We start from the raw sequence: 22,253 nt of genomic DNA, 5'->3' as shown, positions 1-22,253 counted from the left end.
CTTCTTTTTTTCCCCACAGCATGAGGAAGTTCCCAGGCCAGGGATCAAATCTGCACAACAGCGACAGTGTTGATCCTTAACCCACTGAGCCACCAGGGAGCTCCTGAGAAAGTCTGTCCTAACGTGTCCCTCTCTCCTGTCTGTTATTTGAAAATAACCGCCTGGTTACCCAAAGTGAGGAGGTTTTTACTCAGTTATAAAAACGTTTCTCGACTTGCTTTGGTGACTGGTGCCAGTTACAGTTTTGTTGTCGCCTGGGTCCTCAACCCTCTTGACCATGGGTGAGACGGTACTTGGCAGAATCTTCTTAGCCCTCCCTGAGCAGGGTCTGGTCTTTGCTTGCACCTCTCTTCTGAGAAGGTTGGTAAGGGCAGAGAAGCTGCTTTCCTTGGGCCTTGCGGGCTCGTCTCTGTCGCCGGTTTTGTTTTTGTTGTTTCAAGATGTGCCGCCGCCCTGCCCTTCCGACACTCTTCCCACGTGGCGAGGTGAAGTTGGATGGTTGGTACAGATCAGATCATGCCCTGCCATTGTCTGCTGAAAAGAGGCCTTGGAACAGGTGCCAGAATCAGACCACAGTGGAAAAAGACGAGGCCCCAAAACAATGCAACACACCCAGCCCATCTCTGTAAATTTATGGCGTAATCTTGCCATAACATGGGAACCCAGTAACCTTGTGCTGAACTTGGTGAGAGGAAATGACTAATGGGCGGAGACGGTCGATACAGTGTTTATGCTGGCCGCGATGTCCGAGCCCTCTTGAGCCCCCTCTGCAGTAGAGGAAGCTGCGGAGGGGGCGTTATTTCCCATAGCACCACTTGGGTGAAGGGGAAAGGAAAAAAAAAACAACTTGGATGCTTTCATGTTCAGACCCCACCGCTGTCTTTGGCCCGAGTCACAAGCAAGCATAGATGCCATCCGTCAAAGCGGCAGCCTGCACGTCTGACAGCGTCAACGTGCAGGTGCCTCTTTGTGGCCTGTGGGTGCTTTTATGAGTAAGCTTGTTGTTCTAAAAGATTATCAGTGAGTCGCAGCATCCAGACGTGGCTTTAGAGGATGAACCTGTACCGCTGCTTTGACCTTGGGTATTCTTTCACATCCCATGAGGAGCTCACAGGCTTGCGTTCGGGGCTCCCGGGGTGGGAGGATTTAGGCACGAGGTGGTCATGGCTGAGCTCAGTTACCCTTGCCCGCCTCTGCTGCCTCCAGGCTCCCTGGTGAAGGTCACTGAGGAAGAGTCATGGGAGAAGGAACCAGTGGTCCTTAAAGCCAGGGCTTCTCAGCCATTTAGGGCGGGATGGTTCTCTTCCGCGGGGATTGTCCTGTGCCCGGAGGATGTGAACGGCACCCTTGGTCTCTGCCCGCTAGATGCCAGGAGTCCTTCCCTGTTGAGACAGCCACACGCATCTCCAGACATTGCCAAAGTCCCCTGGGGGCAAAACCACACCATTCTGAGCCCCAGGGCTGCCTACAGTGCCCTGCGATTGTGGGTCTCGAGTTCCTGTCATCCCAACAGGCATGTGAACGCTGGCGGAGCAGCTTCTGCCTGTGGTGGTCCTTTGCCCCCTGCTTTGTGTAGATGACTTCATTGAAGCCACAACAGTCTCTGCAGGAAAGGTTGTGAGGGTCCCTGTCTTATCGACGAGGAAACTGAGATCTAGAGGACAAGTAGCTTGTCCCCGCGCACACAGCCGCGCACACAGCCGGGAGCTGGTGCCAGGACTCAGCATCCGATGCCTGTGCCGGGAGGTCATCCTCTCCCCAGGAAGTCTGGTTGGTGTGAACTGAAAATCGGAGGAGTGGCTCTCGGGCTACGTGCTCGGGCAGACGTGAGGGTCCGGCATCATCTAGGTCAGTGGTTCTCTGCTGCGGCAGAGTGGCCCCCAGGGGACGTTTGTTAATGCCTAGAGGCCTTTTGGTTGTCATTGTGGGGGCTGAGGGTGGCATCTAGTGGCAGAGGCCCAGGGATGCTACAGAAGGTGGTGCAGTGCCGGGTCCAGCCCCCTCACAGCCAAGACTCCTCCAGCCCCACATGTTCACAGCGCCCAAGTCGAGAAACCCTGAGCTCGAGAATTGTCTTACTTCCCAGCTCTTTCTGGTGGCCCACATTTTGGTGATCGTGACAGCCCCATGTGTAAATTTGAAATTATCTCGTGGCGTGGGAGTCCATTCCCGTTAGAGTAGGAGTAGCCTTCAGAACGAAGTGCTGAAGTCCTTTTGATCTTGCGTTCATCCTTGAACGATTTTTTTCCTCATGCTTTGACTTTTCTTCTATTTTTCTGTAGCCTTCGCCCCAAAGTGAGCTCCCCTTTGCTTTTTATCTTGGGCCAAGTGAGAAAACACTGGCGTCCGCTGGGGACACTTTGAGCAGCAGCTCCGCTGGGAAGCGGGCACTGGAGCAGGAGGTGGGTGCCCCTCTTGGTTATTCATTCCTCCTGCCCCCCCTCCCCCCCAGGATGAGTCAACTGGAGAGATTACGTTTTACATGAAGGGAGCGGATGTCGTCATGGCTGGCATCGTGCAGTACAACGACTGGCTGGAGGAAGAGGTACGTGGGACACGGGCCGTGAAAACAGGGCTTGGGAGAGTGTTCTGGGGTCGGTCCCTGGCGTGGGATAACCGGCTGGGTCCCCGGATTCATTTTCTGTGGCTGTGTTAACGCATCACACCAAAGCTTCTTAGCAGCTTAGAATGTTATGTGTTACTTCTTACAGTCAGGAATCCAAGCACAGCTTCGCGGGGTCCTCAGCACAGGCTGCGGTCAGGGGGTCGCCTGGGCTGGGGTTTCATCTGAGGGCTCAACCGGGGCAGGACCCGTTTCTAAGCTCACTTCGTGGTCGTGGCCAGGGTTCAGCTGCTCAGTGGCTCTTGGCTGGAGGTGGCACATTCCTTGCCATGTGGGTCTGTCCCCAGGGCAGCTTACAGTGTGGCCCTGGCTTCACCAGAGGGAGCCAAGAGCAGGCGGAAGCCACCTTCTCACAGGGGACCTCCCCTCGCCTTGCCCTGTGCTGTTAGGAACCAGGCCCGGGGTCCAGCCCGCACTCAGGGCAGCAGATCAGACAAGGGTGTGGCTACTGGGACTGAGCATCATGGGGCCACGTCACAGGCCACCTTGTCCCAGGGCGGGCAGTGGGAAGTGGCTGCAGTGGGTGGGGGTGGGGCGGGGGGCAGGACCCCTCCGTTTGTCAGGTCGTTTCCATTGGGACCCCATGGAAGCGGCCACCTTTCCGCGTCACCGACTGTGGTCATTTGGGGAGGCGCCCCCGTGTTGGTCACAGGCTCAGTCTTTCCAGCGAGCCAGAAACCCAGAGTCGTCTGTGACATCTTACTGCCGTTACTTCAATTTGGGACCCCCCAGAAGCTCTGCTGAGAGAGATGCTTTGGGGGGCCAGTGCTCCAGTAGCCGCCGCCACAGCCTTGGCCCCCGCGGGGCGTCAGGGCTTCGTGCGCCCTGGGCGCGGCTCCCGCTGACCGCGGTCTGCTCCGCAGTGTGGAAACATGGCCCGGGAAGGGCTGCGGGTGCTCGTGGTGGCAAAGAAGTCGCTGGCGGAGGAGCAGTATCAGGACTTTGAGGTGAGTGGACGTTCTTGTCATTCTTAGCCCTCCCGCTCCCGCGTTCGGCTCTGGCCGCACCCACGTGGTTTCTGAGCCACACGTTCTCCTCTGCGCCTGGAGCTCTCCTCACTCCCGCTGCTCCGTGCACCCACCCCTTCCTTTGGGTCGGCGCTCAGATGCCGCCTCCTCCGAGCAGCCTGCCTGGATCCCTCATCTAAGCAGCCCCACTTCATCCCTCCCCAGCCATCACCCCGGTGAACTGCCTTCAGGGCATTTATCATCAACGGTAATGACTTCTTTTATGTATATATTTTAACATTTTAAAATGTATCTTCCTTCCAGAATAAAGTCTTTCTGACAGCAGAGACTTTATCAGTCCGGTTTGCTCCTATACTACCAGCCCACACTAAGGGCAGTCATTATAAAGCTCCTGGAAACTTTGAAATGAAAGTTTCAAATTTGAAGTAGTAAGCTTTCTGGGAGCCCTCATATCTTTAAGCTGTAAAAAATGTTGGACTTGAACCAGATCATGGACTTTTGTGGCCAAGGCTTCCAGTATAAATGTGTCCAGCTAGTTTTCATTTTGTGCCATGGATTGTGTGTTCCTTGAGGGGAAGGCCTTTGTACGCCTAGTCCAGCTCGGAGCTGACTGAATGTATTTACATGTGGCAGGAACGGGGAGAGGCGAAGTTTGGGGGAAAGGCTGCAGGGCCTTTTTCTGCTCTCCCCAGAGAAACCGTGCTTGGGTCTGTCTCTTTTATATGCTTGAGTTCTTTGTAAAGTTTTATTTAACAAGAGTTTTAGCCTTTCAGTAGCACAGGGAACTCTAAAAAGAATTATATATATGTGTAACCAAATCACTTTGCTCTGCAGCAGAAATTGGAACAACATTGTAAATCAGCTATAGTAAAAAAAAAAAAGTAAAAAAAAGAGGGAGAAACATCAAGTCCTCAAAAAGAAAAATAAAAAGAGTTCTAGCCCTGATAAATTCTTCCAATTTTGAGACGACCGTATCTTTGCTAACACTGTAAAGAGGGGACATGGGGGTTCCTGACACCGCTCAGTGGGTTAAGGACCAGTGTTGTCTCTGTGAGGATGCAGGTTCGATCCCTGGCCTGTCTCAGTGGGTTACGGATTTGGTGTTGCCACTATGGCTTAGGTCGCAGATGTGGCTCAGATCCAGCGTTGCTGTGGCTGTGACATAGACTGGCAGCTGCAACTCTGATTCAACCTGTAGCCCAGGAACTTGCATGTACTGCGGGTATAGCCCTAAAAAGAATTTTTTTTTTTTTTAAAGGGAATGAGCAGAAGGGCTGCCTCAGTGATCTTTGGAGGTGGGACTTTGTCTTAAGAAAACCTGGTGGTCAAGGGTTCTTGGTTACAGAGTGTGTGTTGTGTGGGGAGAACCCACTGTGTTTCTAAGATCTTGAGTTGTGCTGTTGGGGCTGTTATTGCTGCTTCATGGAGAAAAACAGTTAAGGATCAGAGAAGTTAAGCAGCTTGCTGGAAATTGCACAGCAGATGCGTATAGAGCAAGGGTGGAACTCTGGCAGCTTCGGCTCCAGCATCTGGACTGAGGAACTTGGAAGGAGGCAGGAAGGTCTTGGTTTCACCCCTTTGAGGTTCACCCAGGTGCTGGGGTCCCTGCCCAGTGTTGGGGGATGAGACGTTCCTCCTGCCAGTTGGTCCGCCTTGAGCCTCCCACCCTGAGTGGTGACCATGTCCCCGGGTGTGTCTCAGGCCCGCTACGTCCAGGCCAAGCTGAGCGTGCACGACCGCTCCCTCAAAGTGGCCACGGTGATCGAGAGCCTGGAGATGGAGATGGAGCTGCTGTGCCTGACGGGGGTGGAGGACCAGCTGCAGGCAGACGTCAGGCCCACCCTGGAGACCCTGAGGAACGCCGGCATCAAGGTAGGCTGAGCTTCCGGGACCCACTGCTGCAGGGGCCCGTCCCAGGGAGATGAATCCCAGACTTAGAGCAGCCCGGGGATCCTCCAGCAGAGGGGGAGATGGGCAGGGTGGAGGCGTGCTGGAACCAGGCTCGCGTGGACAGCGACCTGGAGCCCTGACGTCACTTCCGCCGGGTCGGCAGATGTCTGGTGTGTTTGCTTCACTGGCAGGTGCTCTGTGAAGGCGGGACCACGAGCATGTCCTCTGCTCTCAGGACCAGCTCTGGTCCTGCACGCTTGGGATGCTTGTTACATTCTTGTTGAGTGACCGGCTTGCCTGCCATCTGTCTGGTGGTCTGGATGAAGGAGTGACCACCCACCATAGGGACCGCCTGCCGCAGCAAACTGCTGTATTTACATTTTTGTACTTGGCTGTTTGGAGCCAAAAAATATGTAGCCAGGAGTTTCATCCTGAGATCGGCCAGTAGAGGGCGCCTGGGGCGCGGATTCTCTCAACAGCTTGTCCTGAAAACAAGTGCATTTGCCGCCTGCCCCTTCGGGAGCTCCTGCTTGGGCCGCGTCCTGGGGCCGTGTCCGGCAGGAGGGCCCGCTGGTGGGTTGGCTGTGAGAGGAGGGATGAGCCTGCTGTCACAAAGCAGCCCCTGTTGCCTTCCAGCCCCGGGGAGGCTCACTTGCCTGTGTGGGTGCGTGTCCTGTAAACCGAATTCCATCGTGTGTCTTTGGCTCAGGGACCTGGCTCTTGGCAAGGAAGTTGCCAGTGAGACCTGTTTGGGGGAAAAGCCTGAGGTCAGAAAGGCCCGTTTGTGCCGCATTGGGGTGTTTGGTGTTTGTCCCCGGCGTTTTCTAAGACCTCTCCTCTTGGAGTGCAGGAGAGTCCAGTTTCTGCTGCTGGCTGCATCCTGAGGGTTTTTGCTCTAAAAGTGGAAGTGTTTTATCGGCAGGGTGTGCTCTGGACTTTTCTTCCTGGGTCCCCTCGTTGCAGGAGGGGTGGGAGTGTGTAGCTAGGGGTCAGGCTCCTTTGTCATTAGGGTCTAAGGTGGGTCTTTCACAGGCCGGGAGGTGTGAGGACCTGGGAACTTCCTTCTTCACCTGTTTGCATGTGCAGCACCCGAGACCGAGCCAGGGGGGTTCCCGGTGCAGGTTCTCATGCTGGGAAGTGCAGACCTGGGACTAGAGCGTCCCTGAGGGGTCCTCCTCTTGTCCCCTCATGGGACGTGAGCCTCAGCATGCCGATACCTCATCCATGGTTTTCTAGAACCTACCTGAGCCTCCCAGGTTCCTCCCGAGTGTTGCTTTCTTAGAGTGAACCCTGAAAACTGGCACCAAACCGAGATCACGTAAAATAACATGATTTTTAAGGCCAGATGGGACATTGAGGGAAAATGCTGACGCATATTAGAGTCAAACCTAGAGGCAAGAGGCCCCCAGCCTGGTCCCCTGCCTTCATCCCGGACAACTTGTTGCTGGGTTCGAATCCCACCTCCCCATCCACCACTTCTGGTGCCCTTGGCAAGTGGCCAGATGCCTCAGCACCTCCGTTTCCCGCCTCATGATGCTATGGGAAAGGTACAGTGCCCTGAACATGTGATTAAATGCATGGCACCTGACGGATACCCGGCAGGGCGAACCCCTGGAACCTTCCTGGTTAATTTCCTTCCTGCACTCGTCCTACCCGCTGGGAGTTCCTTTGTCCGATGACTCCAACCACCCAACCTCCGCTGGCAGCAGAGAGACTAGGGGTTAACTGTAAACCAGCAGAGCAGGAAGACCTGGGTGCTGGGCCTGGTCAGGACAGGCGCTAGCTGTGTGGCCCCGGGGCCAGTCACCCACCCTCTCTGAGCCCACAGCAGTCAGATGCAGAATGCTCTCGGACAGCCTGAGGAAGGACCTGGCACATTTACTGGTGGGGGTTTATAGTCAGGGTTAAGCCCCCCGAGGTTGCATGGGGGCTCCCGACGGCGTGGAAAGACCCTGTGTGAGTGACAAATCGGTGCTTCTCGTGGGCTGTAGAAGCGACCCTCAGCCGTCAGACTTCTTATCTATCTGCTTTAAGAAGAATTCCCAGCAGGGGGATTAGGAGGTCAGAGGCTGAGCTTCCTGGGGTCCGCTGTAGCGTGTGGCCAGTTTTCCAAAAGTGCTGCCCCGGCTGTTGCTGCCCCCAGCAGTGATTGCCCGGAGTCTGGAAGCCCTTGAACCGGGACTTGTCCTCAGCACGTTGGGGACATCATAGGCTTCTAGGAGGTCAGTGGAATGTATCAAGTTCAGCTTGATGTGTTTGGAAAGTCAGCTGACACAGGGAACAGGCCGGCCTCAAACGCTAACAAAGAGAATCTCTTCCACGCTGTAATTTCAGGTTTGGATGCTGACGGGGGACAAGCTGGAGACAGCCACATGCACAGCCAAGAATGCACATCTGGTGACCAGAAACCAAGACATCCACATTTTTCGGCTGGTAAAGTATTCTCTGCTTTGGGGCCTCGTGGGGGTGATGCTGCCGTTTGCCCTGTAACCTCGTAACCTTGAATGAGCCCCTCCCGGGGGGAGGGGGAAGCACCCTGGGTGGGGGGAACGCGCCCATCGTTGGTTTGGGTGGAATTACTGAATGACCCAGGCGAGGCTGAAGGATTCCTTCCAGCGGCGGAGCAGGAGCAAGTGGTGACCGCGCTGTGTTAACCTGTGTTCTTAACCTGGTGGAGGCTGCGGTCCCTTGGAGAAGCTGCTGGAAGTCAGGCACCATCAGCATGAAGGAAGTAGATAAGCTTGTACACGTGAGATTGTACATCCGGGATTTCTCTGAACCCTTGAAAACCACGTCCTTGGAAAGGAAATAATTCCGGATTGCAGATACTGGCCTGTCTGCCCTCCTGGAGGAAGACCTTGAGGGGCTTTTGGAAGGAGGTTGTGTAGGGAGGGCGATGAGAAGCCCCTGCCCTGGGCACCAGCCCTGCACTGACAGTGCCAGCCTTCGGAGCTGCTCCGGAGCTAGAAGCTGAGGGCTGTGAGTGGCCTTAGGCGTCGGGAGGTGAGGGGCAGGATGTGGGGGTCCCACTCATATGCCATCAGAGCCACCAGGCCACACAACCAGAGGTGCTCTGGGGGGACCGCACCCCTGCTTTTGGTCCACAGCACACTGAGAAACCCAGCACTTTGGGGGAAGAGCACAACCAGCAGCGTGTAGAGGCAGGGATGGTAGATCCTCATTCTTCTTGGGTTCCGTACTTGCAAATGAGCCTACTGGCTAAAATGTGTTTGTAGCCCATCAAATGGTACTGGAGGTTCTTCCAGAGTCACGTACGGACACACGCACATCGGGGAAAATTTGAGTCGCCCCATGTGCGTGTTCCTGCCGAGGTGGAGCAAGGCGACACTCTGGTTCCTTGTCTCAGCTTTTCAGTTGACGTAGTCGTACGATTTTTTTGCATTTGTGTGTGTGTGTGTGTGTGTGTGTGTGTGTGTGTGTGTGTGTGTTAGCAATTTCACTCTTTAAGACGGTTCCCAGCACAGAGCTGGAGTGGGTTGACCGTGTTCCTAAGCACAGGAAGGCTGCGATGTGCCTCCTGGAGGTGAGCTTCCTGCAGGCGTGACTTACAGAGCTGCTGGCCGTGAATCCAGTGTCAGTGAATCAACCATACATGTCTGTGTATGTGTGTATGTGTAGACGTGTATCTCCATCGACATTTTAAAATTTATTTTATTTATTTATTTTGCTTTTTAGAGCCGCACCTGCAGTATATGGAGGTTATGGAGGTTCCCAGGCTTGGGGTCGAATCGGAGCTACAGCTGCCGGCCTAAACCACAGCCACAGCAACAGGGGATCCGAGCCATGTCTATGACCTACACCACAGCTCAGGGCATCGCCGGATCCTTAACCCACTGAGCAAGGCCAGGGATCGAACCCACAACCTCATCGTTCCTAGTTGGATTCGTTTCCAACTGTGCCACGAAGGGGACTCCTCAATAAACATTTTTAATTTAAAACCATACATATCTACATACCCTGGTATAATTGATGTATAATATTATGTTTCAAGTGTGCAACATAGTTATTCACAATTTTTAAAGATTATGCTCCATTTATAGTTACTACAAAATATTGGCTATATTCCTTGTGCTGTACAATTTCCCCTCCCCCCCCCTTTGGTCTTTTAGGGGGTGTACCTGCCTCACATGGAAGTTCCCAGGCATGGAAGTTCCCAGACTAGGGGTCGAATCAGAGATGTAGGTGCCGGTCTATGCCACAGCCACAGCGACGCCAGATTCGAGCTATGTCTGCAGCCTACACCACAGCTCACAGCAACTCCAGACCCTTAACCCACTGAGGGAGGCCAGGGATCGAACCTGCGTCCTCATAGATACTAGTCAGATTCATTTCCGGTAAGCCACGACCGGAACTCTCTGTACAATATATCCTTGTGGCTTATTTATTTTATACATAGTAGTTTAATCCTCTTAACCCTCTTAATACCTCTTTGTCCTCCACCCTAGCTTGCCCCCCCCACCTCTTCCCTCTCCCCACTGGTAACCACTGGTTTTTTCTCTGTATCTGTGAGTCTGTATTTGTTATATTCACTAGTTTGATTTTTTTTTTAATATCCCACACATAAGTGATATCATACAGCATTTGTCTTTCTCTGACTTATTTCAAAAATATGTATTTTAAAAGATGTCTTTAAACAGAGACACTTAGAAAAATGAGGTTGTATATTGACTGATGGACAAAAATATTGTGACCAGAGGCTCATAGCCTTGCCCTGTATTTCCCCCAGGAGCAGTGGGTCAGTAGTCACTAACTCAGTGTTCACAGCGACTTTACAGAGCATGACCCTTCACATAATGAGAATACACGGTATGCTCTAGGATTCAGGGGTTGCAATCTATGGCTGGCGTGCTGGCCACCTGATTGTGTAAATAAAGTTTTATTTAAACCCCAAATCCACCCACTTGTAGGTATTGTCTGTGGCTGCCTTGGCACTATAGCAGCAGGGTTGGGTAGTCGTGGCAGACTGTATGATCCACAAAGCGTATAATATTTACCATCTGGTCCTTTATAGAAAAGCTGATTCGCTTTGTTAGATGCCTGGCTCCTGAAGTCTGCTCAGCCCTGGGCAGGCTGTGTCACTGTGGGCAGGCTACCACAGCATGCTCTGCGTCAGTTTCCCGAGGTGCAAAGTAGAGCTGTTATCATCGTGCACCTCGGAAGAATTGTGAAAATGCATGAAAAGTGTTTAGCACAGCGCCTGGCACAGACTGAAAGTACAGTCGCCTTTTCTCTTGTTTGTGTTATGCGGGTCACAGCCACTCTGGGGGAAGCGCAAGGGGGTGGTTGGTACACAGGCGCTGCGGATTCCCACAGAATCATAACAAGCAGGGTTTAACTTGGCTCTGGGTCTGGTGGCAGGGAGGGGCGGGGGTCCCGGCCGGTACCCATTGTCTTCCCGCTGCCTGCAGGAAGCTGCTGTTTGTTGTTCCCCCAGCTCCGGACAGCAAGGCCTCCTTCACCCTGTCTTCCCTTCCAGGTGACCAACCGCGGCGAGGCCCACCTTGAGCTGAACGCCTTCCGCAGGAAGCACGACTGCGCCCTGGTCATCTCCGGAGACTCCCTGGAGGTGGGCGCGGGCGCACCCGGCTGGCTGGCGGGGAGCTGCGGTGGGGGAGGGCACCTGGGCCGACCCTGCGCTCCCTCATCCCCGCCAGGTTTGCCTCAAGTACTACGAGTACGAGTTCATGGAGCTGGCCTGCCAGTGCCCGGCCGTGGTCTGCTGCCGCTGTGCGCCCACCCAGAAGGCCCAGATCGTGCGCCTGCTGCAGGAGCGCACCGGGAAGCTCACCTGCGCAGTAGGTAGGGCTGCGCGGCGCTCGCGCCTGCGCAGAGCCGCCTTCCAGCGCGGTGGCTGGGCTCTGCCGCTGGGGTCCTCAGGTCATGACATTTACCCCATACCGTCTTTGGCCCTAGTTTTGTTTTATTGTTATTGTTTCTAATATTTCGCTTTGAAATATTAAAAGCATGCCGAGGGCTTTCCTCCTTCGCTTGCACTTCCTTTGAGGTGACATGGGACACAGCAATGCATGGGGGCAAAGACCGCGCTGCCTAGAGCCCCCGATCTGCTGGTTTTGCCTAGCTGGGGGTTCTGGGAGGCGGGGTGGGGGCGCTTTCTTACCCCATCTGAGCCTCGGCCTGCACTTCGGTAGAGAGGGAGAGTAACAGCGGTTCCCTCAAGTGCTGCTTATGGGGATTCAAAGGACATTTAAGAAGTGCTGGCTGCAGTCACAGTAAAAGTTCCCTACTGCGGTGTCTGTCAATGCTGATGACACAGCACCCGCACCTCAGAGGCAGGGCACCAGCACATGCCGATGCGGTCCCCCTGCTGCCCCTTGGTGGCTGGGACCCTGGGCCAGTCACCTGATCTCTCTCAGCTCCTCTGCCTGTAAAATAGGAACCTGATACTGTGGCCTGGTGGAGCGGTTAAGTGAAACAGCAGAAAAGACACTTAACATGCAATGAAAAGCAATGGGTGTGTGATGATTTAAAGTCACAGTGAATAGTGGGGTCACGTTTTCTGCCTCTCCCCTCTTGCCGTCTTTCTCTCTCTGGTCCCAGGGGACGGAGGCAATGATGTCAGTATGATCCAGGAGTCCGACTGTGGCGTGGGCGTCGAGGGAAAGGTGAGCACGTGCTGGGGGGCTGGCTGGTTTCTCCAGAGCGGTCCTTGTCAGGATGTTAGGTGGTTGTGTTGTTGGGCTGGGAGCTGCCCTGCTGCACCAGCTGGAGTTTCTTTTTCCCTCCAAGACGCAGCTTGAATGCTTCTGGAAATTCTAGATTAGAATTACAGAGCATAAGGAGCCATGTATCGTAATTACCTCGTATTACTACCTCGAAGCCAGAGATGCAGCTGTATCTTACAGACAGACAAATGCTGAGTCTTTGCTTGCCAAAACCTAATTTTTTTTAAAACAGTGTTTTGCTCCGTTCTTAGGATATAGCGAATGTGCTTCAAACTTTTCCCTGGTGGCGTTGTCAGTTACCACGCCGTGGGATGATCTCTGGGCGATTATGGAAGAATGTGGCCTGGTTTGCCCCTCTCTAAAAGGCTGTGACAGCTGCAATTTTTTAGTTTGTATGTTGCAATATAGTAGTTTTTCTCTTTCCTTCCCTGTCATCTGTGTGCTTGCCTCATAGTTCACCCTGCTCTCTCTTGTCTCTGATTTCAAAATGACTGTAGGCAAGAAGGTTGGGCACCACTTTTGTTAGCACTCTGTGTACAGTAAGAGTACAGAGGCCTCGAGTGAGGGCCAGAGAGGTCCCTCTTTGCATTTCCTTCCATATATTCATGCACTTGGCTAATCCAAAAATGTTGGGTTTTTTTTTTTTTTTTTTTTCCTTTTTCACCTCCCCCCCCTTTTTTTTCTTTCTGGTTTTCTGGTTCTCATCCAGTTGACAGTTATTTGAAGTTGCAGAGTTAAGTGATCCTGGAAGATGTGAAGTCTGAAATCTATATGCATAGAATTCTTTACACGATGATGCATAGAACTAAAACATTGTTCTTTCTATTAAAAATTATATTCTGGTTTCTTTGGGTTTGGGAATATAAAAGTAAAAAGCGCTCACTGTAAAAATTTGAAACAATTTAGAAATGGACAAGTACATCCTTTATTTAATTTTATTTAATGTATTTATTTTTTGCTTTTTAGGGCCTCACTTGCACCACATGGAGGTTCTCAGGCTAGGGGCTGAATCAGAGCTGCAGCTGCTGGCCTACACCACCGCCACAGCAATGCCAGATCCAGGCTGAGCCTGCGACCTACACCACAACTCATAGCAGCGATGGATCCTTAACCCACTGAGGGAGGCCAGGGATTCAACCTGCATCCTCATGGATCCCAGTTGGGTTCATTAACTGCTGAGCCATGAAGGGAACTCCTATCCTTTTAGACTGCTGTATCAAACTAGTATCATTGGTTATTCTTCTGGAATTTTTGTTTATGTGCAGACTATTAGTTATGGGTATATATACAATTATATACACACACACACATATATAGATGCATAATACACATCCTAAACTTGCATAGATATTATTTTTATGTATAATTTGAAATTAAAAACGTACTCTCCATTTTTAAACTCAACTTGCTTAAATCTTAGACTTCCTTCTACATCAGAACTTGTAGATACATCATTAGTTCCCTTAAACTTTTTATTTTGAAAAACGTAACTCCTTCAGAAAAGTTGGAGTAGAACACAGAGCTCCTGCCTGCTCTTTGCTTTAATTTTCTAGTTGCTAACATTTGCCACATTCTCCCTCTCCCTGCTCACCCCTCTCTCTCTGAGACATTTGAAAGTAGGGTGCAGATATAATAACGTTTCCTCCGTATAGCTCAGCTTGGATCTCTCAAGAACAGGGGCATTCTGTCTGCATAAGGAAAGCAGTAGCATCACCGCAAGAGTACCGCTGCTCTGATAATATTATAACATGGTTGGATCTCCCTCGTTGTCCCCAGAATGTTTGAAAAGAACTTGCCAACAACTAGTGAAGGATCACACGTTGCATTTATTAGCGTGTCTTCACATCTCTTTACTTTTCTTTAACGGAGAGCACTTTTCTCCATCTTTTTTGTGTGTGGGTGGAGGGAGGCAGCGTATTGATATTTTTGAAGCATTGCGACAGCTGTAGGACATCCCAGGTTGTCTTTGGGACAGATGGATTAGATTCAGGTTCTGTGTTTTTGGCATCAGGAGCGCATAAGGGGAGTTCATGCCTTGCTGTTGCACCACACCCGGAGGCTGTGACGTCCTTTGGTCCCGTTAGTGACATCTGTCATGTACCTTTACAAATTAGAGAATCCCATTCCACGGCTGCATTATAAATTATTTCCAGTTCTGTGAACGTGTGAAGCTGTGCGTTTGGGAATGTTCAATTTAGTACTGTTAGTAGCTTCAGTTTCCCTGTCTTCTTATGTTTAACTTTTAAGAGAGCTGAGTGTTGAATACCTATCTTTGAAGGATTCATTGCTTCTTCTTCTTCTTTTTGGTCTTTTTAGGGCCGCACCTGCAGCATCTGAAGGTTCCCATGCTAGGGGTTAAATTGGAGCTGTAGCCACTGGCTTACACCACAGCCCCAGCAACGCAGAATCTGAGCTGCGTCTGCAACGTACACCACAGATCACTGCAACACCGGATCCTTGACCCACTGAGCAAGGCCAGGGATTGAACCTGTGTCCTCATGGATGCTAGTCAGATTCATTTCTGCTGAGCTGTGATGGGAACTCCAATTCATTGCTTCTGATATACATTAGAGGTTGGGCCTAACCCCCAAGGCTTACTCTTCAGTCATTCGACCTCCCAATTATGACTGTGATTTAGAATGTTTTTTATTTAAATAAATTCCTCTTTTAAAATCAGATTCAGACTCAGACCACCAACTGTGTATAGCTGGAAACCAAAGAATTTCTCTATTGAAGTTCTTCAAAGATCTCCTTAGAGTGTCTTGCTTTTTCAATTAAAAAAAAAAAAATGTCTGCCTTGACCTCTCGCGCTCCTGATGGTGCCCGATTTCCTCGGATTTTAGGAAGGCAAGCAGGCTTCGCTGGCCGCAGACTTCTCCATCACTCAGTTCAAGCACCTCGGCCGGCTGCTCATGGTGCACGGCCGCAACAGCTACAAGCGCTCGGCCGCCCTCAGCCAGTTTGTGATCCACAGGAGCCTCTGCATCAGCACCATGCAGGTGGGTGGGCAGGTGCATGGTCGTGTGGTTGACATGGTCAATACCTGAGACTCCTTCTCTGCTTTGGGGCTGTTACCCCACTTGGCCAATTTAAATCCAACCCCCAGCCACCACCACATTTCAGGTGCTAGGGCTCAGAGTGCCCCAGAGCCTTCCTGTGTTGGGGGCAAAGGCCACTCTTGCTGTGTGGAGCGGCTGTGGGCGTTGGCACTGGTGCCTGGTTGGGGCTTGGTGCAAAGGAGGTGGTAGGGTAGATGACTGGGGCTCTTATAATTGGGGCGAGTCATTTTCATTGGTTTGCCAGAGGGAAATTTGCAGAGTTAAATGTCACATGAAAACGCCAGCCCTGGGTTTTCCACATGCAGAGTTCAGGACCAGCGGAGAACAGCCACAAAAGAAGCATGACTTGCTTGTCTTGGGTGTGTCCTCTGCCTTAGGCGTCAGGCTGAGTGTTCACAGGGCAGGGTCCCCTGCGGTCCTCACGGTAGCCCGTGGCCATTCTGCAGAAGGAAAGGCTGAGGCACTGTCCCTTGGAGAGTTAGTCCACCCAGGCAGGGCCCCGCGGCCCCTCCCTCTCGATCAGGGTCTCCCCTCTGCCTCCATCCAGGGGGCATGTGGCCACCATTGCAGGGAGTGCCTGGTGAGCGCAGCCTGGCTTCATTAGCTCAGGCCTCAGGCCTCCCAGCGAGTTAGGTCTTGCCTTTTCACAGAGGGGTTCTAGGCTGTGGCTTCTAGGTACTTCCCGCCTTCTCGGCCACAGGCCCCTTCGGAGTCTGTCCTCAGGCAGGAGCAATGAAGTGTGTCCTAAGAAGGAGGCCACAGGGAGGGGAAGAAAACCTTCTGGGTGTTGAAAAACCACTGGCACATTTCCTTCCTTGGGCATTTAGGTGAAAAATACCCCCAGTTAAAGGGACGAGGACGTAGTATCTTGGAAGCCGTGGCCCTGACCATGTTACCAGCTGCCTCTGGGACCTGGAGCCAGTCCCGTTGTCACTCTGGGCTTCAGTCTTTCCACCTGGAAACTGGGGATCAGGTCTCTCCATCCCTCTGTTCAAGCATCTTGGCCTTTGCCCCTCCGACAGGGCTCCTTTGAAAAGCAGGGAGGTTTATAAGGCATCAGGTGCTAAAGGCATCCTTACCGTTATTAATAACAACAAAACAGGCCAGCAAATAAACTACAGCGTTGTTTTAATTTGTGGCAAAGGTGTTTAATCATACATGAAAGACACCCTGCCTTCAGGGGTCGAGTGGTGTGGCTTAATTCACCCTCCACTGGCCTCCTCGTGCCTTTGGGGGTTTATGTTTTCAATATCCATTGCATTTATGAGTGAGGGAGCCTTAAAGTGATTTTCATTGACACGATCTAAACTCTAACAGCTGCTATGGTTCATCAGACCACATCTGTACTTTTCGTTAATGTTAGCTCATCAACTGAACTGGGTAATGTCATGGTTTTAATCACTGGGAGATTAATCAGCTTGTCCCTGGGCAAGCACACAAAAGCTGGCTGGATGAGCTGATTTCTGTAAGGCCCGTGTGTTACCATGAACAGCGATTCAGAAAAAACATTTTAGAAAGAGGAGCTGTTGTTTGCACTTTAGAAAAAAAGAAGAAAAAAATCCCAAAAAACAAAAAATCCACCTGTCCACTGTGCTGAAGTGGCTGGCTGAGAGCAAGTTCCATTAGAATTGTACCTTGACAGTGGCCTCTTAGATAAAGACAAGGTGAGATGTTTTTTTTTTTTTTGGCTGCCCATATAGTTTCTGGGCCAGGGATCAGATCCAAGCCGCAGTTGCTACCAAAGCTGCAGCTGCAGCAACGCTGGATCCTTAACCCACTGTGCCTAGCCAGGGATCGAACCTGTACCCCAGTGCTTCCCAGATGCTGTCAATTCTGTTGCGCCACAGTGGGAACTCCAAGACATGGTGTTTTTGTTTTACGTGGTGCTCTTTCCAAGGTGAGGGCTTTGTGGTCAGTCTGGCCCTTTTAGAGAAAGAGACTCCTGTTGTTGATACCAAACTGAACCCCTGACATCTTTGCTGCCAGCCCGGGTGAGCAGTCATTTGAAAAGTGGTTTGCACCTTTCCATTCTGATATCATGACCGTGGTGCAGCCAGGGCTGCCCATGACCAGGGCCTAGATGCCCCCTGTTCTGAGCCCCTGGCAGGTGATGAGGAGGTGATGCGTTACATGCGCGTTCACATCCCGAGGCTGGCCCAGCCTTTTCCTTCCGTGTTCAGTTTTTTATAAAGTTTTTAGGTAACAATTTTCCCCGGCCTGCCCTGGGTTTTATACCACAGACATTAGCTTTGAGGTCCCTTAGCTTCTGATGGCCAGTAGATGTCCAGAGAAACAAGGAAGAGCAGCCAGCCTGATTTTACCTCCCCAGCCCATTTTTTTCACTCCCAGTAGCTCATATAGCTAATACTTTCCAAATCAGGAGGCAGACATTTCAGTAGGGGCTTGTAAATGTCTTTATTGCTTTTGTCTAATTGCAAAAGCACAAACTACGGGCTCTTTAAAAATGTCCAAGAACAGTGAAACGTGTAATCTGAGAAGCGAAACGTTTCCTGTGGTGCTACCCTCCAGGGTAGCAGGTGCATAGCCTTCTGGTGGAGGACATTCTTTGCTGTCTGTTTTCCGTACACACGCCAGCTTGTTTATCGGTTGCGCTACTGGAGGAGCAGTCATTCTGAATGGTCGTGGTCAGACCTAGGCTTGAGTCCTGCAGGGCCATTTATCTGCTTAGTCTCCCCTTCTGTAAGATGTAGGGGGTATTAGGAGTTGATCTCATGGGTTGTTCTGAAGATTCACTGAGATCAGATACAGAGTATTCCCGGGCAGCTCATAGAAGGTAATGAATGATCACAGAGGGGCTGAGAGAGGACTCTGCAGCTAATTTCCAAGGCTGTGGCTCCTGGCTCTGTCACCGATGAGCTGTGCTGTCTTGGGAAAGTCACTTAACTTCTCTGTGCCTGACTTCCATCATTTGTAAAACGGGGATGATGATAACAGTACCTGCTTCGTGGTGTTGCTGTGAGAATTAAATGAGCACCGTAACAGTGCAGATGTAAGTACAGTGTTAAGTGTTTTGAAAACTCGTTTTCTTGAGGTTCGGTTGATTTATAGTGTATGAACGCCTGCTCTTACAGCGTAGTGATTTTGTTATGCATACATGTATTTTTTCACGTTCTTTTCCATTATGGTTTATGAGAGGGTGTTGAGTATGGCTCCCTGTGCTGCACAGGAGGACCTTGTTGTGTATGCATCTGTTGCTATCATAGTTTACACCTGCCGATCCCCAGCTCCCGCTCCATCCTTCCCCCACTGGCGGTTATTTTTATGATGCAGCATAAGGGCTTTGGTCATGGATTCTGGTAACGTTCTCCTTTTTCTTTGGCACAGGCTGTCTTTTCCTCTGTGTTTTACTTTGCCTCCGTTCCTCTCTATCAAGGATTCCTCATCATTGGGTAAGGAAGCCCAGGCAAGGTATTCATTTTCAGTGAAACCTCCCTAAAATGCCGGAGAAGAAAAAAGCAACATTGTGTAAAGACCCCTGCCGTCCCCAAGGTGCCAGTCAAGGCAGGTCTGGCCAAGTAGTTGAGAACCTGGTTGAATGATATGTTTTGAACTGGGAAGCCCTTGAGCGGGCTGCGGACGTGGAGTCCGCCGTGCTCCTGGTCCAGAACGCTTGGCCCACCTTTGTACCTGGCGGGTGAAAAATGCCTGCCCTCCAGACCCTGAGCTGTCAGCTCATTGGCAAGCCAGGCAGGCTTGAAGCTTCACAGACTCGGTAATTTCACTGGAGTCTTAGGAATAGTGGAAGGGGGATCTGGAACGTACCCGCCCCCACCATGGCTGCCCGCAGCAAACTGTCCCCACCGTTGGGTCTCTGAGGCGGGCCGGAGCCGTGGTCTCTCTGGGGTACACCTCATAGAGCTTGGCCACTGTGTGCCATGGATCTGTGACACACGGTGTCCCTTGGGCGTTTACTGCCACGAAAGCCACCCCTGTTCCTGACCTGGAATTTATGACGTTCCTTTTGGCCTTTGCTGAGGATGTGCTCAGTCTCTGCGTTATGCAGGTAGGTGGAGTCTGGGTACCGCATGCCCTAGAGAGAGATGCTGGCGGGAGCTCTCCTGGGTCCCAAGGCCGGGAAGCACAGAGAGGCCGGTGGTCCCAGGGAAGTCCTACAAAGTACCTCTTGTCTTCTTATGTTCAGCCTGCAAGGAGGCACTGAAATTCTGCCTGCTTCTAATTGGAAAAACAGACTGTCCTTAGTCCGTTTCTGGAAAAGTGGCAGAACCTGCCAGAATAGAGCCAGGGATCCCCTGAGCCATGCTCCACACAGCCTCCCGTCATCTGCGCCCTCTTCCCTCCTGGTTTTTGTCTCCTCTCTTCCCCCCTCACCTCCAGCCACGCTGGCCACCTTGCTCTTCACCAAACAGGATGGACACGCTTCCACCCCAGGGCCTTTGCACTTGCTGTTTTCTCTGCCTGGGATGCTCTTCCCTCGGATACTGGCATAGCTGCCTCTCACTCTCGTGGGTGTTTCCTCAAATGTGGCATCTCTGGTTCACTCCCTGAAAAATCACGCACCCCCCCCCCCATGGCTACTTCCCCTTCTGCATCCTGTCTTCTTCCTCTGCCCTTACCCCCCGCACGCGGTACGTTGACTAAATTTGGTTGTTGACTCACTGACTAGCACGGACGCTTTCCGAGGGCAGGCATTTTTCTCTCTTTTTCATCTTGAGGCTCCACTGCTTCAGAGTGGCCCTGGCACCTTCTAGGTACTCCATACACAGTTGTTGAATGAATGAGTGGAAATTGGGCTCCAGAGGCGGTTGGGGGTGGTGGGGGGGCCCGGGGGGACCCCATCGCTCGGTTCCCCTGGATGAGTCTTACCTGTGGTGGTTTTTTCTCCCAGGTACTCCACCATTTACACCATGTTTCCCGTGTTTTCTCTGGTTCTGGACAAAGATGTCAAGTCAGAAGTCGCCATGCTGTACCCCGAGCTCTACAAGGATCTCCTCAAGGTTCGTGGAGCCCCCTCCTCCCCTCCCCAGCCCTCATTTCTTCTTCCGTCTCTCCATCTCTCCTTCTCGCACCGTATTTCACACACACCCTCCGTGTCCAATGTGAACACGTGACCTGGAGGCTTTCTTACCTTGGGGAGGAAGGCCTGGGAGTTAATATTTCTTCTTAAAGTAACCTATGCACACGTAGAGAATATTAAACTGTGCAGGGATATGAAATGAAAACAGACCAACTAGGACTTTTTAAAAAGCCCCCAAGAGTCTCATTTCATAGCTGCAGCTTGTGTCTATCCCTCGAAATGCTCTTGTGTGCACTTCTGAAAACATGTGGGTGAGTAATTTCATGTATCTGTCCTCCAGGGGTTTTTAATAAAGAGCATTTGTTTCTATCTGGTATTCACTCTCTTTAAAACACATAATTTCTCGAATGTATTTAGGTGTGTGCGTGCCACTTTTTCGAGGCAAACAGGCAGCTTGCCTTGTCTGGTGGGTGAAGAGTGGCTTAAGGGCGGCTGGAGGAGCCCGCGGTCACCTGCTCTGTCTTCCTCTCCCTCCCTCAGGGGCGGCCGTTGTCCTACAAGACATTCTTAATCTGGGTTTTGATCAGCATCTATCAAGGTAAGGGAGAGGGAGACCTCCTGTTGTCCTGTGCCCTGGCCTTGGCCCAGGGGTCAACGTTACTGCTCTCTTGTCTGTAGAACACGAAGAGAAGCAGCTAGAATCCTAAAGGCGCAGTCAGGAGTGTGGCCTTGAGCCCCGAGGAGACCCCTCTCAGGCCGTTCTAAGGACTTGATCACTCGGTACAAAGTCACACGGGCCCCGTGGGGCTGTCAGCGTAACCGAGACGAAGTCAGCGAAAAATAGAACTCGTACGAACCAAGCCTGCTAGGGTGTTCCAGTCATCGTAACAAAAAGTGGTTGGTTTCTGGAATGTTCTGCTATTTTTTTCCTGAGGTCAAATTATAGTTTTTGAAAAACATTATTTACGTGTCTCCTCCAGAGAGGGTCCCTCAGACCGTAGAGGCTTTGGAAAACGACTTGCTGGACTGGGAGAAGAAAATAGCAGAACCTCTCTTAGTGTTTTTTCCTCACTCCTTTTAGAGTCTCTGTCTCTAGGTGTGTTTTATGATGTAGCTGACAAACTCGCACGGTGCTCCTGCCATCTGTGTCTACGCAGGAGCACATGTAGGTTACAAATATACATGGTACATTAGGGATCTGCTCTTTTTCTTTTTGTAAACCGGTGGGATGCACAGTCAAAGTGTAGAGACAGTTGGATTTGTCAGCAGGAGGCTAAGCTGTCATTAAGACGATGTGAAGGATAGCAAAGCGAGAGACGCGTGTCTGGTTGAAGCAACCAATCCTGCATGAAAGTTTATAGCGACAGGCGGGGGTGCTTCATTGCACCTGCCCCGTCCCCAGGGCTGTTATGAAAGGTAGTCCCTTGAGGCGTTTTCGGGTTTAAGGTCTCCTGTCTCTGTTTTTCAGTAATATTCTGCTGCTAGTGTTTCTGATCAATGGGGGATATTATCCATTCAGTTCCTGTGACACTGGATAAGACTTACCTATACTTTTCTCCTCAGTGTAAATGCCTAATTCTTTGAGTGTCTCTCTTGGTTGCCTCTATCATTGTGTGTGCATGTGTGTGTGTGTGTGTGTGTGTGTGTGTGCGCGCGCGTGCACGCGTGTGTGTAGGGTGGAAAGGAGACAACATAATATTTACCATCATACCTTTTGAAGATAGGCCATTCCGTAGTGCTCTGCATATTCACGTTGTTGTGAAATAGATCTCCAGAATGTTCGCCTCTTGCAGAACCGAAACTCCTCTCAGCCACAGAGGCCTCTTTCCTTCTTCCCCGTGGCCCCTAGTAAGCCCCGGCCTACTCCTGCCCCTGTGAATAGAACGGCTTTAGGTCCCTCATCTGAGTGGGAGCGTATGGTATCTGTACTTTGGTGGATGGCTGTGTCTGTCCTTAAAAACTTCTATTTCTGATTTCACCCAGTCCAGCTAGTTCCTCCCCCTCTTGCCTCTC

The 22,253-nt window shown here is 51.5% G+C and overlaps 1 protein-coding gene across 5 annotated transcripts in view; it reads left to right on the top strand.

Annotated features, from left to right (window-relative positions):
* The window catches only part of ATP9A (ATPase phospholipid transporting 9A (putative)), a 136,452-nt gene that overhangs the window by 107,806 nt on the left and 6,393 nt on the right, over window positions 1-22,253 (top strand). For all 5 annotated transcript variants that reach the window (XM_013985463.2, NM_001114672.1, XM_013985466.2 and 2 more), the window contains 11 exon segments: window positions 2,453-2,545; window positions 3,487-3,570; window positions 5,293-5,463; window positions 7,816-7,914; window positions 10,979-11,068; window positions 11,157-11,301; window positions 12,061-12,125; window positions 15,029-15,184; window positions 18,590-18,654; window positions 20,112-20,220; window positions 20,781-20,838. In XM_013985463.2, the coding sequence (XP_013840917.1) occupies window positions 2,453-2,545; window positions 3,487-3,570; window positions 5,293-5,463; window positions 7,816-7,914; window positions 10,979-11,068; window positions 11,157-11,301; window positions 12,061-12,125; window positions 15,029-15,184; window positions 18,590-18,654; window positions 20,112-20,220; window positions 20,781-20,838 (1,135 nt within the window).

The sequence above is a fragment of the Sus scrofa genome, chromosome 17 (genome assembly GCF_000003025.6).
Source record: "Sus scrofa isolate TJ Tabasco breed Duroc chromosome 17, Sscrofa11.1, whole genome shotgun sequence".
Classification (NCBI taxonomy): domain Eukaryota; kingdom Metazoa; phylum Chordata; class Mammalia; order Artiodactyla; family Suidae; genus Sus; species Sus scrofa.
This window is presented reverse-complemented; position numbering and strand designations above follow the sequence as displayed.